General features: G+C 36.9%; 2 protein-coding genes across 3 annotated transcripts; both read right to left on the bottom strand.

Annotated features, from left to right (window-relative positions):
* Nucleotides 1-269: 269 nt before the first annotated feature.
* LOC132618591 (uncharacterized) lies at nucleotides 270-1,029 on the bottom strand. Its single transcript, XM_060333648.1, has one exon. It carries the CDS (start codon nucleotides 861-863, stop codon nucleotides 495-497), a length of 369 nt encoding a protein of 122 aa, XP_060189631.1. The 5' UTR covers nucleotides 864-1,029; the 3' UTR covers nucleotides 270-494.
* Nucleotides 1,030-2,734: 1,705 nt separating this feature from the next.
* LOC132645464 (eukaryotic initiation factor 4A-8) lies at nucleotides 2,735-6,814 on the bottom strand. 2 transcript variants are annotated; one of them, XM_060362468.1, is made up of 5 exons: nucleotides 6,615-6,814; nucleotides 5,268-5,350; nucleotides 5,024-5,130; nucleotides 4,345-4,775; nucleotides 2,735-3,584 (listed from the first exon to the last, which is right to left on the bottom strand). In XM_060362468.1, exons 2-5 carry the CDS (start codon nucleotides 5,336-5,338, stop codon nucleotides 2,949-2,951), a joined length of 1,245 nt encoding a protein of 414 aa, XP_060218451.1. In that variant the 5' UTR covers nucleotides 5,339-5,350; nucleotides 6,615-6,814; the 3' UTR covers nucleotides 2,735-2,948. The 2 variants fall into 2 exon arrangements, with proteins under 2 accessions (XP_060218451.1, XP_060218443.1); XM_060362460.1 differs by having other exon boundaries at nucleotides 5,268-5,340.
* Nucleotides 6,815-18,182: the final 11,368 nt, after the last annotated feature.

Genomic DNA, 18,182 nt, shown 5'->3' with positions numbered 1-18,182 from the left:
AAAAAGAAGTTAAGTGGACACTCTTTTTGATCCGGAGAGAGTATATCCCAGCCGTTTAAGTATAAAAAAACTCCGAATATTAGGACAAATGAAAAGAAATTATCTCGTATTCTTGCTTCGGCTGAAATTTAAATTTGAAAGATCTCGTGGTTTTTAACGATGTACTTCATTGACCATTAGCCACACATTTGGGTGCCATGTATCCTCTTTCTTTTGTGAAATGTTTTTCTTAAGTGGTGGGAGAAATCAAGTACTAATAAAACATGGGAAGACGAGAACAATCTGTTACATAAGGATGGAAGTTTTTACAAGATCACAACAATCTGAGTTTTGAGATTTCTGACTTATCGGGTTCTCAGATCATTCTTCATAAAAAGGAAAAAAAAAACTCTGTCTCTAATAGCAGAAGATTAATTGCTTAATTCTGAAAAGATAAATGAAAAAAAAAAAACCAAGAAAATTACCAACCAAATACAGAAAAGTATCACAATTGATCACCACAATCCGTGGACAACATGGTTGCAAGCATTCTTGATCCACCTAAAGCTCTTTCTGAATGAACCTTTCATCTTACCTTCCACACCATAAGCCTTATATCCAACTACCCTTTTCTTTCTCTGCATTTCAGGGTCATTAAAACTCCAGTTTTTCAAAGAAGAAGATGACATCACTTTGCTCTTGCTCCTATTGATCTTCACTTCTTTATCATTATTATTATAAGAAGCATGTGATGTACTATAACTCCTCAAATCTTGCATGTTTGTTGGACCTGCCCTGCCACTGCCACTGCCACTGTCAGTGCTATTGTAGTTTTCAATAGGCATCCTTCTTTCTCTTGTTGATTTTGATCTAAAATTCTCCATTGGGACACCCTAAAAAAAAGAGATGCTTAGCTAGGCTTTGCTTCAAGTTTAAGTTTGGAATAAGTGTAAGGATTGGCTTTGGAATAGCACAAAGGGGGTGGCTTTAATATCTTTGAGTAGCCTCTTTTTTTCCTTTAGAGGTGTGCTGTGACCTTTTCCAATGATGCAATAAGGCTGGAAAATTTAATGGTGTACCCCACTATATATTTGTATGTTGATGGCGCATGGGGTATGCATGACTCATGAGGGCTGCTAAGTGGCTGGGTGTATCATTTTTTTACAACCACATGCCATTTGTATTATTATTATTAGTCAATGTTGACCGTTGAACCACGTTGAATAAGTTCCTTCCTTGAAATATTATCAAAACCCTGGTCAATAAATAATCTACTCTCAATGGTCATGAGGGTACGTTAGATTGAAAAAAGGAAACTGAAAAATTGAGCATAGAAAAAGATAGAGAACGGGTTATTACGTGTAAATAATGAAAATCTAATGATAAGAGGCTAATCTTCTCGTTTGAGTATCATGAGTTTAAATCTCCATAAATTCTCAATAATTTTGGTTTATCTATTTATTTATTTGTTTTCTTTGTCTTTTCTTTGGCAATTTTTGTAAATATAAGCAAAGGAAAGGACATAAGGAATAAGCGCCTATAAATGGCTTGGGGATATGATATTTGAACATTTATTGTGTTTTTAAGTCAACCCAAGAAAGTTTGAAATATATTTGGTTTGTGTTTGTCCGTTGATTTGTTTTGTATGAGGAAAATTCAAGAAAGAAAAGGAAAAATTCCATGATTAGACTTTATCTATGGAGATGAAAATGACAAGGGGCGTGTCTTTATAATTCAAATACCTTAGCAGTCTAATTTGAAGGAAATGCATAAATTCCCAATCCAACGAGCAGTTGAGAAATGGAAGTTTGTTTGACCAAGTCTGGCTTCAAGGCTTTGCACATGTAAGTTTGTTTTCACATATATAGTTGTACCTTAATGTTGATATGTGCCTTCACACTTTATTATAGTACTACTATTTAATTAAGCAAAGAGTACTTCAGTAATGCCACAACACTAAAATAACTAAAAATCTATTCAATAATGTGTCCTTGCAGCGTCAGGACTTCAACTTGTCATGTACTAACAACGAATTAACAACCCATGTTACATTGAACAGAGCTTTCAACGTCATATTTAATGTTTGTTTGTGCAATGCATTTCAAGTGTGTCAAGCAAATTGTGTAACCGACAATTCGAAAAATATTTGTTTTCTTTTCTTTCTGGAGACAAAATAAAAACTTTAGCTAAAAAGATAGAAAGGAATTTCGTATACGTGGCAACTGGCGAGAATGAGGGCAACTAATTCGACCTACCTTACCCTCACCACACCGGTACTGAGTAATTCTATAAATTTCAGTATCACCGAAGGCATCATAATTGGTAGTACTAATGACGATCATTAGTTGATATGATTGTGGTACTCGAAGCCTGGGACATCACCCATTCTGGTAAATAAGTGCATGCTAAAAGTTGAAAAATTGCCAAAGATACAAGTAACGTTCGGCAGAAATGGACTTTTAGTCCATTACAAACTTTTTTTAGTTTTATGATCCTTTTATAAGAGATTTTTATTTTTTACACATAAGAGATTTGAAAAAAATACATAAGGGATCGAAAAGGCCATTTTCTTCTATTCAAATTGTAAGAGGATGAGATCTCATTTCCTCGTAATTTTTCCTAAAGGATGCAATCTACAAGCATTTCCTGTCCTTACAATAAGCTCTTCAAATTATTTAGAGAAATGCTTGTCCGGTTGTCCATAATGGTGAAGAATCAAGATTCCACACTCTCATAAAGAAATTAAAAAAAAAAAAAATCCAAAGACTTCCCAAATTATCACTCATGTCTCCGTGCCCAAAAGCAAATAACAAGAACACAAAATTAACTTAACTGATCTACAAAATGCCAAAGAAGTATAAGAATTTGGAAATGAAATAAAACCAAGATCTTACTACTGACTGCAAAATTTTGAACAGCATCAATGCCACGGGTGTGTCTTCGACGCTTAGATAATAATGGTTAGTTTTTTAGAGTAGATCAGCAACATTTGAGGGGAGTTCTTCGATGATCACATTGTAAAATTTTTGAATATCAAACAACATTCTTTCATCATCTGTTGTCACAAAGTTGATTGCAACTCCTTTCCGTCCAAACCTGCCACTTCTTCCAATACGATGGAGATAATTCTCCGGCTGAGTTGGGAGATCATAATTGATCACAAGCGATACTTGCTGTACATCAATACCACGAGCCAACAGATCAGTTGTGATCAGGACACGGGAAGAACCAGAGCGAAACTCGCGCATGATTATGTCCCTAGTGTTCTGGTCCATGTCTCCATGTGTAGCCGAGACCGTGTGGTCACGGCTTCGCATTTTGTCTGTTAACCAATCAACCTTGCGCCTAGTGTTCACAAAGATGACACTCTGTGTGATAGCTAGCGTCTCATAGAGATCGCAGAGTGTCTCAAGCTTCCATTCCTCCTTGTCAACATTGACATAGAACTGTTTGATACCCTCGAGTGTCAATTCATCGCGTTTAACCAAGATTCTCACAGGCTTATTCATGAATTTTCTTGTGATATCGAGGGCTTCTGGTGGCATAGTCGCAGAAAACACCCCGACTTGAACTTTGGTAGGCAGCATCTGGAAAATATCATATATCTGCGAGTATAGACACACAGATGAAGAATCAAAATTACTAATTTCTCAGAGTCTGCATAATATCAAATCAGGGGGAAAGATTATGAACTCTCTATTTAATTTTACTCATCTTAATCAGAAAATCAAGGAATAAAATTCAATGGGATGAGTTTTTTACATTATGGCCTTACGAACTAAATAAATTGTGGTGGTGGTGGTTGGGGGGGGGGGGGGGGGGGGGGGGGTAACTAATAAAGTTACGCTCCAATAGCACAAATGGTAACTAAACTCAATTGCTAATTCCCAACAATGATTAAAATGACTGGTTAACGGAGTGCAAGCACATCTTCACATCAAATAAGTTTTCATCTTCTATATTGGTTGCCTCAGACGAACTAATTCCTGATGTATTCCGAGATTAGCAAACTTAAAGACCTCAGAGCTGAACTTGTTCAAAAATATCTACTTAGGTGTAAAAGTGTGACGCCCCTGACGGAAGGCGGGCTGATGAGGGCGGGTCAAGCATGACTGACAGGCTTCTAGGTCGGCAAGCTTCTGAAAATGAGGTGCACATGATACCTTAGGCGAATCACATCTAGGAATGGAAGAGGAAAGTGAAGAACTTTGTAAGGCATAGCTCGAGTGTACATGGTACCTTTTGGGCTCGATGTGGCGTAGCTCGAAAGATATCTGTGCAGGTCTAAGCCCAAAGCGGACAATATGTGCCATGGACATGGGTTGTGACAAAAAATGCATTAATCTAATAGGAGAGTTGAAGTACCTGATCCTTAAAACCTCGTGAAAGCATTTCATCAGCCTCGTCTAGCACAAACATCCTGAGGCAATCAGGACGGAGAGACTGTCTTCGCAACATGTCAAACACCCGTCCGGGGGTTCCAACAACAACATGAACACCAGCTGCGAGAATACGTTGATCCTCCCTGACACTAGTGCCACCGACACAAGCATGGACCTTAACCCCAAGGTAGTCACCGAGTGCTCGCATTACCTTCTCAATCTGTTGAGCAAGTTCCCGAGTAGGTGCCAACACCAACGCTTGGCATTGAACTAAACCATAATCAAGTTGCTGCAAAATTCCAGAACAAAAAGTAGCTGTCTTCCCTGTGCCAGATTGAGCTTGCTGAATTACATCAAGGCCCTTGCAGAATGGTACTATACCTCTTTGCTGAATTGCAGATGGTTTCTCAAAACCTTTAAAAGATTGTGTGCAGAAAAAAGGACTATTATGAAGCAGGGACAGAATCAATAACTTTAAACCAAAAAAGGAACCTTTTTTAGAAAAGTCTCAACTAAATGGTACAACTTGTGAACAAGAACCTACAGAAAACTAGCTGCATGAATCCATTTTTTTAAATATTGACTACTGATCATGTAAAGAAGCAAAAACGAAAGAATTTTCCGTAACTTGAGAACAATTACTTAAAAGGTTTACACAATACCATAGGCATAAATGCCTCTGAGAAGGTTCTCTTGCAGACCCATAGCATCAAAACTGTCATAAACTTCGTCATAAGATGTAAAGAAATCTTTCCCCTCAGCGGCAAGTCTGCACCATATAAGTAATAAAGACAAGTGCAGGTTTTAACCATCCAATACTAGTAGGCAATCACATATAAACATTGTACTGTTTCAAGGAAGAAACTATTAAAATATTACTGTACTATGAATACCATGATAACTTACAAATCGTTCATCTTAGAATCAAATTGACGAGTATCAAATTGAGCTGCTCCATCTGGTGCCAAACGTGCCATGACTGCAATGTACTTTATGCATCGGTAAATACTAGTAGTACCAATGTCCATAGATATAATAATACTCTACTGTAAATGCTATGCACCAAATAGATAACTAACTAAAATAGATGTCAATAATAAAGCAAGACATTGGATCTCAAAATGATTTGTTTATTGAGAAACTCAAAAAGCAGGGAGGGACATAAGTCTCATATGTTTGTAAAGAGGTCGAAAAATCTTCAAGCCATGTACAATTGAACACACGCATTTTCTTCTATCCCTGTATGTGGATAGAAATTTGAATGCGGATGGCAAGATACCTGTGGAGAATACTTAAACGCACCCAATTTTTACACCAAATTAAACAATTTAACCATAAGGCAGTGGCATATTGTTACCCTTCACCAAATTTCTTACTTCGGTACTGCCATAAGAGTCCAAATTAAATTTAGTACATAGTAATATCACAAACCATGGACATGGTTAAGGGATAAAAGTCACATGCAAGACACGTCTTTTCATTCATTTGTTTGGTATAAGCATGAGTGATTAAATTTTTACTATACATGAAATACTCTAGTAGCCCCTCTTGCCATCTCCCCTGATTCTTATCTACCCTCCCATTGACAAATTATGATTCATGTAAACCTTTTTAAAAAAAAAGAACATTTCCATGATGAACCAATGAATCCACATTTACATCACTCCTATTTTAATGGATCTCAACAAACTAAGCAAAATGGATATCCGGCACAGGCATTTAGCCTCAGTATTACTTTGTCTGAACCTTAAACTACAGATCTTATTCGTTAATAATTATCTTAAAACGCAACATGATCACAAACGGAAAAAGAAAAAAGAAAAAGGAAAAAAAGAACTTGCTCCAGTAGTTTCTCTCGGGAACAGTACATCACATTCTTCCATGGGCGGCGCTACGGTACCAGAAGGGGTTCATCTTCTTGAAAAATTACACAAGGTGAAGATTATTTTTTTGTATTTATATATAGTAGATGTTGCTTCGCCTTGCTTATGTTTATTTATTCATATTTTGAATCAAAAATCTGACACTGCATTCATCATTCCTACAACTAAGTGCAACAAATAAGATCGAATGATAGTAAGGACCCAAACAACGCAAAAGAGAGAATTTGAGACTTTGCAATTTGTCGATGATTTTCTCAGTGATCATAAGACAAAATATTTGACAAAAAAAAAAAAAAAAAGATACAACAAACAAATGATGTTAAGTAATTATTAACATGCGAAAATGAGGAAAAAGACAAGATTTACGTACTGATCAGTACAGAATTCGGAATGCCGACGGTAATAGCTCTGTATTGAAACTAAAGAATCAGCAGAAAAGAAACTTTTATCTGTTAGAGAAGATAAGTATGAAGATGGGGTCTGAGTGAGGCAAAGGTCTTTCGACAGCTGATAAAACGGGTCTGAGGACATGTGTAAACTAAGCACAACATTTCATGTACTTTGTTGTACCTCTTCTTCTTCTTTTTTTCCCGAAGCAACTAATGTACTTATTCCCATAGTTTTAACAGAAAAAACTCAAATATGCCATCGGACTATTAGAAATGACTTATTTGTGTCATTTATTAATAGTTTGACTCATTTATGTCATTAAATTATCTAAAATGACTCATTTATGTCACTCATTGGCTCATTTATGCCATCGTCCGTTACCAAAATGACTCATCCACGCTATTTTTCATTAATGCCGATTTTATAATATCAGATATGATACGTGACCTCTAATTAGAGATCTACATCGTTTAATTAAATCAGCCCAATTTTAAATCCTAAATTAATAAAAAAAATTCAACCCATACACCCTACCCACCCACCACCATAATCTAGTTGGAGGCCATGTGTCATATCTGATATTGTAAAACCGGCCTTAATGAAAAATGACATGGATGAGTCATTTTAGTAATGGGCCAAACTATTGATGAGTGTCATAAATGAGTCATTTCCGATAGTGGGATGACATAAATAGGCCAAACTCTTGATGAGTGGCATAAATGAGCCATTTCCGATAGTTCGATGATATATTTGAACTTTTTTCGAAGTTTTAATTTATAGCGTATACAATAAGTTCCGTTCATAACTCTCTATAATAACTCTAATTTGCTAACATCAAAAAGAATAGTAAGTAATATCTTATATCCTATGGCTATATATATACATATTCAAGATAAGAAGTGTATAAATTCTTTATATTTAACATTTCTAATATTGTAGTACTATATAACTTAAACGCTTATTACATTAATAAACAGATTCACTAACCATCCATGTAGAATTTTTTCGGGAGACCTCTTGAACCAAAGAGATCCTAATGGAAAATATAATAAAAACTAGTAGAAAACCATTCCTTGTAAAACAGGAAACAAAGGTCATGAAAATAACAGTGGAGTTTGACTTTTATTAATGATGCAAGCCGAGTTGCCTCAAGGACATGTAGAGAACCGTTCCGGAGATTCCAAGTGTGGATGATGGCATAAGAGGACGGATTGGAGATGGAAGATCATCGAAGTGGCTAAATGAGTAAAGGAAGAATATGATTGCAAAAGAGGTCACTTCGTAAATTCAAGACTTTCATCTCCACAAGGCTAGCCAAACAAGGCTCTTGTCTCATTAAGGACATTTATGTAATAATGTAGTTGTCTTCTTTATTGGCTTAGTATAAATAGTAGTTCAAACATTTCATTTAGGAGCTTTTTGATGAATTGATGAATATATTGAGTGTTATAGGATTATCTCTAGAGAGAGAAACTTGTGAGAGGCTTATGAAATTAAGCTCTTGTTGATTCTTGTTGTTTAGAGGATTGGTTGCTTGGGAATTCAATTCCCTTGAGGTCATCCTAAGAGATTAGGTACTTATTTCTTAGGTATTTAATAGTAGGGAAAAGTATTCAAAACACACTCAAACTATAGCCAAAATTGTCATAACACACCTCAATTTTACGGGAGTCCTATGACCCCCCTGGGCTTATTTTTTGTGTATTATTTACGCTTCCAACCGGACAAAGTCACTCAAACGACATCGAGCGTATGCACGCGCTCATAAAGTTAAAACAAGATGGGTAATTTTCATTATTTTGCTCTCCAAAATTTGAAATCCAGAATTCTCACTCACCTTCCACTCGATTTCTACCATTTTAATCACTCAAATACCATTTTATTCTGCAAATCAGTGTGAATCATAGTTAAACTAAGTTTAGGTGGTAACATCGCGGTGGATTTTGACCCGAAATCGTCGATTTGTCTTGAAGGTAGTGTCAAGCTTTTAGTGAACTGAAAAAATACCAGGTTAGTCGTGTTCTTTGTCAGTATTGTACGCGTTATTTTTTTCTATATTATATAGGATTTGTGACATTGTCGTATGAATTTCTAGGGTTTGTTCAAAAATTATGGGTTTTTCCTAGTTTAAATTGGGGTTATTTGGGGTTAAGAGATGTGTAAGCTTATGTCGTGTAGTATTACTATTGTAAGTGCGTCCAATTTATTTTCACCCAAAATGTGATTTTGGGGTCTGTTTGGCCTTGTATTGTCAGAAGTCTGAATGTAATTGTTGTTATTTGATGTGTGTGTGGGGTTGTGATTGTTGTTGACCATAGATTGTTATAGTATATGTGTGGTACTGATTGTTTGTACTATTATTGAATTGTAATTTCAGGTATGAGTGAGTTTGTATTAGTAACAAGGAGATGGTATCATAGTGGGGTTTTGGATGTCAGTAGTGGGTAACCAAACTATGAGGGTGGACAAATAACAGAGTTTTTGGATATTGATGTGGATAGGATGTCCTTTTTTGAACTAAGAGATTATATTAAAGAACTAGGTGTGTTAGGAGACCTAATAGTGACAGTGTTGTAGAAATCCAAACTGATAGGGACATTATGGAAATTTCACAAAGTTTTGAAAATGGGGATTCTATTGAAATCTATGTCTGTCACATGGTTGATAATTTAGATAATGTAGATGGTCCCATTGCTTTTCTGGAATACACTAGCCCCAATGAGGAATCTTTGGGTGCTTTTAATGAAGAAAGGGATGGGGGTATCCAAGAAGGGGATGGGTTTGCTTTTAATAAAGAACCACCAGCTACTGAAACTGCAGCACCTGCTGAACCAGTAGCTGCTGAAACTGTTGCTTCTGAAAACCCATTAAGTAGTGAATTTCCTATTCTTGAATCTGGCCAGTCCACTGTTGATAGTTCTGAGTCTAACCAAGTTGAACTATTTAATGAACATGATGCTGAACATGAAAGTGATGATGTTCATGAAGAGTGCATAAATTTGAGGGTTGAAAGGAGGTCATATCAGAGGAGGAAAAGAAGATAAAGGATACCAAATGACCCTGGAGAAATTCCTGTTGGCGAAGTTGGTCCAGATCTGGGCTTTGATGAAACTGCTACTCCTGTCACAAGCTTGAAAGGTAAGGTTGCTGGGGATGAGCCAGTGTATGTCAGTTCTGATGCATATAGTGTTGAATCAGATACAGATGATGAGTCAGGGTCTAGGAGGGCTAGGAGAAGGATAATTTTTGACAAAACTGTTGAAAAAGTGATGTGGGAGTTGGGGATGGTTTTTGAGGATGTAAATAAGTTTAGGGATGCTGTTACAAAATATGCACTTCAAAGGGGTGTTCAGTTAGAGAAATTTGTCAATGAGCCCAAAAAGGTTAGGGTGAGGTGTAGGGATGGCTGCCCATGGCTGCTATATGCAAGTCTTGACAAGAAGACTAATGATTTCATGATCAAAACCTACAATCCTAAATATAGGTGTGTCAAGACTACTGAAATTACATGTGCAATGCTAAGTTCTTGTCTAAGCATTACAAGAATAGAATTACAGAACAGCCAAACATTAGGATTTTCAAGTTTCAGCAGTTGATTAGGGAAGAACTTAACATACATGTTGGAAAAACCACTGCCAGGAGAGCTAGAGCTAAAGTACTCCAAGAAATCATGGGTGATCATGTGTTAGAGTTTGGAAGAATATTTGACTATAGGGATGAAATGTTGAGGACTAATCCTGGGAGTACTTGTGTTGTTAAGGTTGATGACTCTGGTGAAAGTGGTAGGTTGGTGTTTGAAAGTTTTTATATTTTCTTTGATGCTTTGAAAAAATGCTCTTTAGGTGGCTGTAGGAAATGTATTGGTTTGGATGGTTGTTTCTTAAAGGGAATAACCAAAGGACAACTATTGGCTGCTGTTGCTAAAGATGTTAATAATTAAATGTTGCCCATTGCTTGGGCTATAGTGGAATATGAGAATAAGAACACTTGGACATGATTTTTGAAATTGTTGATAGCTGATTTGGGAATGGGAGATGGCAGCAACTACACAGTGATATCAGATATGCAAAAGGTATGACAATCACTTTTTTTTTCTTCATTTAGTTTCTGTCCATTCATATATAACTGTTTCTCAAAATTGTAGGGGCTTCAATCAGCTATGCAAGAATTGTTACCACTGGTGGAGCACAGGATGTGTGCAAGACACATCCTAGCTAACTGGGCAAAAGGATGGAGAGGTCTTCAAAGAAGGAACCAATTCTGGAAGTGTGCAAAAAGCACCTTTGAAGGAGAGATGAAGATAAATCTGGACAAAATGAAACAGCTTGGTACTACCAAGGATGGTAAGGATATTGTTGCAGATTTACTGTACTACCCACCTGAAACTTGGTGTAAACTGTACTTTAGAACTGATATTAAGTGTGATAGTGTGGACAATAATATGTCTGAGAGCTTCAATGCCTGGATTTTAGGACCAAGGTATAAAACCATTATCACTATGCTTGAAGAGATTAGAGTGAAGGTAATGACTAGAATAGGTCAGTTGAGTCAATTTCCAAAAACATGGTTAACCAATATATCTCCAATGGCACTGAGGGTACTAGAAATCAACATAAAGAAGTCAATGGAATGTAATATTGATTTCAATGGTGAGAGAGGGTTTGAAATTAGTGATGGGCCATATCAACATACTGCTGATTTGAGAAATAGAGCTTGCAGTTGTAGGGCCTGGATGCTCAAGGGAATACCATGTCAACATGCCCTTGCTGTCATATTATATAAGAAGTATGAACCCATTGAGTTTGTTGATAGCTGCTACAGTAAGGAGACTTACTTGAGGACTTATTGTCATTTTCTTCAACCAGTCACCAATATGAAAATGTGGCCTGAGTCCAATAACCCCTATGTTGCACCACCAGTTGTAAAGCCTATGCCAGGCAGACCAAAGAAGGTGAGGAGAAGAGAAGCAACTGAGTCAAAAAGATATGGTAAGTTGTCAAGAAAAGGAGTTGACATGACTTGCAGCATTTGTCATGGTAAAAACCATAATAAAAGAGGTTGTCCTTTGAAGGTATGAGCTTTTAAAGTAACCTCAATTTTTTATACTCTTTGTAGTAATGGTTTTGATTTGACACTACTGTTTTTGGTAGGATTCTGGTAGAACAAGCTATGGTAATGGACCAGATATTGCTGCAGCATCTCAGGCAAGCTTTGCTGAATCAAGTGCTGCACCTGTAAGAGCTAGGGGAAGGCCAAGAAAGACTTCTCAAGCACCTGAAGCACCAGCAAAAGCTAGGGGAAGGCCAAGAAAAAATCCATTAACTTCTGATGCACCAGCAAGAGCAAGTGCAAGGCCAAGGAGTACTTCTGAAGCACCACCAACAACAAGTGCAAGGCCTAGAAGTACTTCTGAAGCACCAACAACAGCAAGTGCAAGGCCCAGAAGTACTTCTCAAGCACCAACAACGGCAAGTGCAAGGCCCAGAAGTACTTCTCAAGCACCAACAACAACAAGTGCAAGGCCCAGAAGTACTTCTCAAGCACCAACAAGAGGTATGGGAACAAGGAGGACAACCATTACTGCTAAATGGTTTGAAAATGCAACAAGTTATGCTGCACCTATTGCAGCCAATGCATCTGTCCAACCTGTCCAACCTGTTGCTTCTTAGTCTAATGTGAGTAGGGGAAGACCAAGAAAAACCTCTCAAGCTTCTAGTGCTGCACTTGTTGCAGCCAATGCACCTGATCAACCTGCTGTTTCTCAGTCTAATGTGAGGAGGGGAAGACCAAGAAAAATCTCTCAAACTACCCCTTACAAAAGGCCTAGGACTGTTGGAATGGGTATATTTGTCGCAGAAAATGGATTTACAACATACAATGTAAGAGCTGAAATATTTGTTGGAATGGGTATATATGTTGCAACTGAGTTTACTAACTATAAACAATTATTTTGCTTTGTCTACAGCATGGCTTGCCAAGTAGTAGGATAATTGATGCTGCTCCAACAAAGCATATAAGGTCAGCTGATGTTACTGGGGACCTTGGTCACAAAGCAAGGACTGGAGTGAGGTGGAAGGGAAAAGCATCAATGACATCAAGCCAGCTTGAAGAGATGAGGGTAAAGAAAAGGAAAAAAAGTGACAGCAACCCAGAACTCACAGACAAATGATCCATGGAAGTAGTGTTAATATGTTAGTAGTTGGCAGAACAAGTTAATGTAGTTGGCAGTTTTTGCAGTTCATAAACAAACTAAAGTGGCTGTGGTTTAGATGTTTGTTTTGTGACATTATGCTACTGCACTACTTTTGTACAAACTTATATTGGTGCAATTGTTTATATATAGCATTTGTTTCTATTATTAAGTCTTGTCTCTTTTAGCAGTTGATTCAACAGTTAATGGCTAGAATGTCTGTTTCTATTTGACATTGTTGGTGCACATTTTTAATGTCCAGAATGTGGAACCTATGTTCCAACAGCTGTTTCTTTTTGAAAGTGCAGTTTATGGACCAAGTGAAATCTGGTCATGCATTTGAACTACATTAATGTTGCTTACCAAATCTGGTCAAGCATTTTGAACGAAATTAATGTTGCTCACTAAATGTGGTCAAGCTTTTGACCGGATTTAAAGGTGGTCAACAACAGCTGAGGTGGTTGGGGGTTAAGTAGTGGGGAATTTATTACAAAACACATTATAAATATAGGCTTTCACTCACACTCTAATACTATGAAATAGCATTCTACACAGCCTCTAACATGAGCCTTAATTCGAAAATGGTAGCTTATTTTGAGAAAAAATTGACCAAATCATACGTCGACAAGGATGATTTCGTAAGTGTTCATCTAATTTATTTGTTATTTTCAATTGTTATTTTAGTTTTAGTGATCACATGTTTTTCCGCAGATCCTTCCAAGTAGCATTCTTGAATTTCTCCCAGGCAATGACCGTGAAGCTGTTGTAATTTCTGAAAGAGGTGCGTACTTAATGAAATACAAAGTTGGTGCTCATACGCGGCTCTATCAAGGATGGAAAGAATTTATAGATGCTAACGAATTCAGGACAGGGGATGTATTGTGTTTCAAGGCCTGTGACGCTGCTAGGGACCGGATACACTTCCTTGTTGAAAAAAAAAATAGGAGATCATAGAAATAGATTAGACTGGTCTCCGTGTTTTCAATTTAAGCAAGGTTTATGTTGGAGCACATGTAACACCTTTGCTTTCTAAATTAAAGGGATTTCATTTATCAATTTCGAACTTACATTAACCACAAAACAAAAGAAAACTAGAAAGGATTTCCTAACATACATTAACCAGAAGACAAAAGAAAAGGGAAAAGTATTGTCACGACCCGACTCGGGGCCGCGACGAGCACCCGGTGCTAGCCCACCCGGGCACCCTCTTAGCTTACTCTTATGCTTACATCTAGGTGAGCCATATAAATTATACATGCATTTCCATTCATTCGTCAACTAGTCCCATTTGGACAACAGCACATTTATATCATCATAGGCATCTATGCCACATCAATGTACATGGGCCAACGTGGTCGACAAAATGATATACAAAACATAGGCCGACAAGGCCAAACACATCTACCCACACACACACATGTCTACGAGCCTCTAAGAGTATAACATATCACATTAGCGGGACAGGACCCTGCTATGCCCATAATTATATACACAAAAGAATGAGTACCCAAAAGATATGGCTCCGAAGGAAATGGAGCTCTCTATGTAATCTTCGAATAGGCAGCTATGGATCAAGTCTGTCTCCCTGTACACCTGCGGGCATGACGCAGCGTCCATAAACAAAAGGACGCCAGTACGAAGAATGTACTGAGTATGTAAAGCATGAGCAACATCTATAAATAAGCATCATGAACAACATATGCAATAGCATAGGAGGGGGAGACAATAATATCATCGTCATAGCACTTACCTGTCTTTCGTAGGACTTTCCATTTTTCATACGTATTTGTACACCTACGTCATCATCCGTATTCCATAATAGTACTCGTACCATACTTGTGCTCATATTCGTATACATGTCCTTATTCGTATTCTTATACATAGTCTTATCACATTCATATTCATATTATATACATAGTCATTTCATATACATAGCATTTACATAGCATGCCCGACCTCATAGGATTGGTGTTTCATACATACTTGGCCAACCAAGGCTCAAGGTTACTCATACCTGATCCTACCAAGGCTTCAGGGTTATCCGTACCATCTGCAGAGGTGTGCGCGCGTTTCGTAATCGTATACATACTTTATACATATATCCTACCCGTCGTTATAAGCTCGAGGTGTCATTATAGCCCTTCATAGGCACATACAAGTATAATAGCCCATAGGCACCTTTAGCATCATTATTATTATCATCGTCATCACTATCATCATCATCATCATTTTCGCTACATCTATATCTTATGCTTACTCGTCACATGGGGTGCGTAGTACAATCGTAGCACATATCGAGGATCGTGAGCTTATGAGCTCGGAGTGTCAATCGTTTGAATACAACATACTCATATAGAGGATTTAAGAGTTTGGCCAAGGAACCATGCCTTATGAAAGAAGGGTTAGCCTTACATACCTTTTTGTCGGACTATTCTACACTTGCACGCTTCCTTCCAATGCTAGCGTCTATACCTTCATTAATATCATAACAATGGCTATTAGTCATTCACATTATCCACATTATCTCGATTCCTTAATTTGCCTCTAATTCACCCATATTCATGGTCATAACATCCAACTTCGTCCATTCGTCTAAAGTGTCTAGTTCATGATCTTAGTACCATTTATAATGCATTCATATCACAACACGACAACATTCATGATTCAATTCAAATTATTCCTCAAAATGTCACTATTCATCATTCATGACCTACTTGACCATATTTTCTACAATCCATGTATTTCAACTCTTTAATACCTTAAACATCATGTAAAAATCATGAATCTTACCTTAGAAGTTGTAGGAACAAGTTTTGATTAATAATACTCCACTTTGAGCAAAACCCTAGTTTTTCTCCATTTGGATTTCTTGACCTAGATGATCTTTGATGATGTCCTCACTCTTGATTCACCTTGTTTTATGTTGTTGATCCTTAAATATCCTTGAAAACCTGTATAAAGAATGTAGAGAGAGGTTTTAGGGAGAAGTGGTGTAATGTTGTAATGAAATAAAATAAGTGTTGGTTCCCTTATTTAATGAATTGCAAAAATCTGTGCTGGGTGAACAGTGGTCGTCCATGGAGGTTTACGGTCCGTATTCCACTTTACGGACCGTCCCTCGTGGTCGTCTTTAACCATTTCCAGAACCAGAAACTTTGGCTGCATGCATGGTGATTTACGACCATGGTTTACGGGCCGTAAATCACTTTATGGTCCGTCCTCCTGGTCGTATTTTACCATTTCTCAACTGGGCAGAAAGTCGAAGTCTTGCATGGTAATTTACGACTGCCTGTTTACGGACCGTATACCAATTTACGGTCCGTATTTTGCACTTTACGACCACTGGGCAGATTTCAAATCTGCAACTTTTTATATCTCTTAGACTTCTCATTTTAATCACCCACGTCAATGCACATGCATTGCTCACCTTATATCTCATCTTAACTTAGCCAACTTTCTCATCTCACATCGGATACCTTCGAAATCTCGCCTAAGGTCATCAAACATCGTTTCTTGCTCATGGACCTCATGCACTCATACTTATCACTAGTTCGTTCACTTACGTACCAACGAATTTTTTTTTCGAGGTGTAACATTCTCCCCCCCCCCCCCCCCCCTTAAGAACATTCGTCCTCGAATGTTAATGTGCTCGGGAGTTCTACAAAAATTTTGCCAGAGTTTCCCTTATAATATGTGTCACACCCCATTTTAACCCGGATGGATTTAGGGAGTATGACGTATTGGTGATTCCTATTTATTTTATTTTTTAAGGAGTCGCCACCTAATTAATTTGACGGTGAATTAGGACACCTAGATGTTAACTAAGGCAAAGTTAAAACTAAACCTCCGTTAATAGTCTGCTTAACCAGGATGATTCTAGGTAAGGGCTCTATATTATCCTAAAGGGAAGGGGTTAGGCATCCTTTAGAATCCGTTAAATTACGGTTATCCGCCAACTTAGGTTAATTAATTGAGAGTAAAATATAATGTTTAAATTTAAAAATGGAAAATAGTATTAGTGGAAATAAGATTTACGGAAAATATAATATAAAAGAAAACTAAAAATGCCATTTTTTAAAAATAGGACTGATAAATATTGCTAAGACTTTAAATGAAATGCTATTTAGAAATAAAACTTATAAAAGATAGTTTGCATAAAAGAGGATTTTAGACGCAATTTAAATAAAGCTTAAAATGTTGCTAAGGCTTTATATGAAAGTAATAATGATGTCGTTTGAAATAATACTTGTAGAAAATATGATGTATTGTATAAAAGAAGATTTTAAAGGCTATTTAAAATAAAAACTTGGACATGCTAAACCCTTGAATGAAAATGTAATAATATTCTTGAAAATAAGACTTGCAGAAATATAACAATTTGCATATAAGTGACGTTTTAGTAACTTTGAAACAAGATTATGTTATGTGAATATGGCGGTGTAGAAAATCTAGACTTAAATAGAATGCAAAGAAAGTAAGTTTTCTTCCTCTTTATTACTGATTTATTTAATTATGCTCAGCTAAAAAACAGACGCGATTGATTCAAACTTGAAGAGTTATTTATAAAATATACTTGAGTTTATACTTGCGTATTAGTGACGTTTTAAAAATGTATATGATAATAAGAATAAAATATGATTCCCTTTACTTAGAATATATAATCATGCTATTTTTGCAAATCAATTATTCCAAACCAAAATAAAACATGAAAAAGCAAGAGAATAACTTATGAAATTAATTGTTAGCCTTCCTTAAACTAAACTACCCATTACTAAAACTAAATCTACTAATTCGTTAGGATTCATCTGAGTTAATAAAATAGGATAAGGTTAGCCATTCAAGCAAATAAAAATACATAACAATAAAATAAGGAAGAGAGAAAGACAAAGATGAAATGGATCCGGCCATTTTAAAGCCCAGCTGCTGGAACTGTTCACGTGATTGGGCTTAGGCCCAGTGAATTTTTTCTTTATATTGCTGCTGCGGACATAGATTGACCCGAGAGGAGATTGCGTTGGGTTTTTAGCCCAACACCGAATGCAGGAGAAGAACGAGTCCCTCGGACTCGTATGCGATGGTCATGCAGAAAACGAAAGGAAAAGGATTAGTACATAATCGATAAATAAGGCTAAACGAATATAATGTAAATAAAGCAGACCAGTGGAGTATGTATATAATATGTATATTTGTCCTAATCTAAACAAGGGACTGGAAACCCAACAGAAAGAAACGAGATAGAGAACAACTAGCTTGGACACTTGGGACAATAATGACTTAGCCGTGACAACACTTTACAAAATGTACTGGCAGCATATAAATACTTTGGCAAAGCAAGTATCCCAAATATCCCAAAAGGGA

The sequence above is a fragment of the Lycium barbarum genome, chromosome 1, assembly GCF_019175385.1.
Source record: "Lycium barbarum isolate Lr01 chromosome 1, ASM1917538v2, whole genome shotgun sequence".
In the NCBI taxonomy this organism is placed as follows: Eukaryota; Viridiplantae; Streptophyta; class Magnoliopsida; order Solanales; family Solanaceae; genus Lycium; species Lycium barbarum.
Note: the sequence above shows the minus strand (reverse complement) of the source record. Positions and strands in the feature narration are given on the sequence as shown.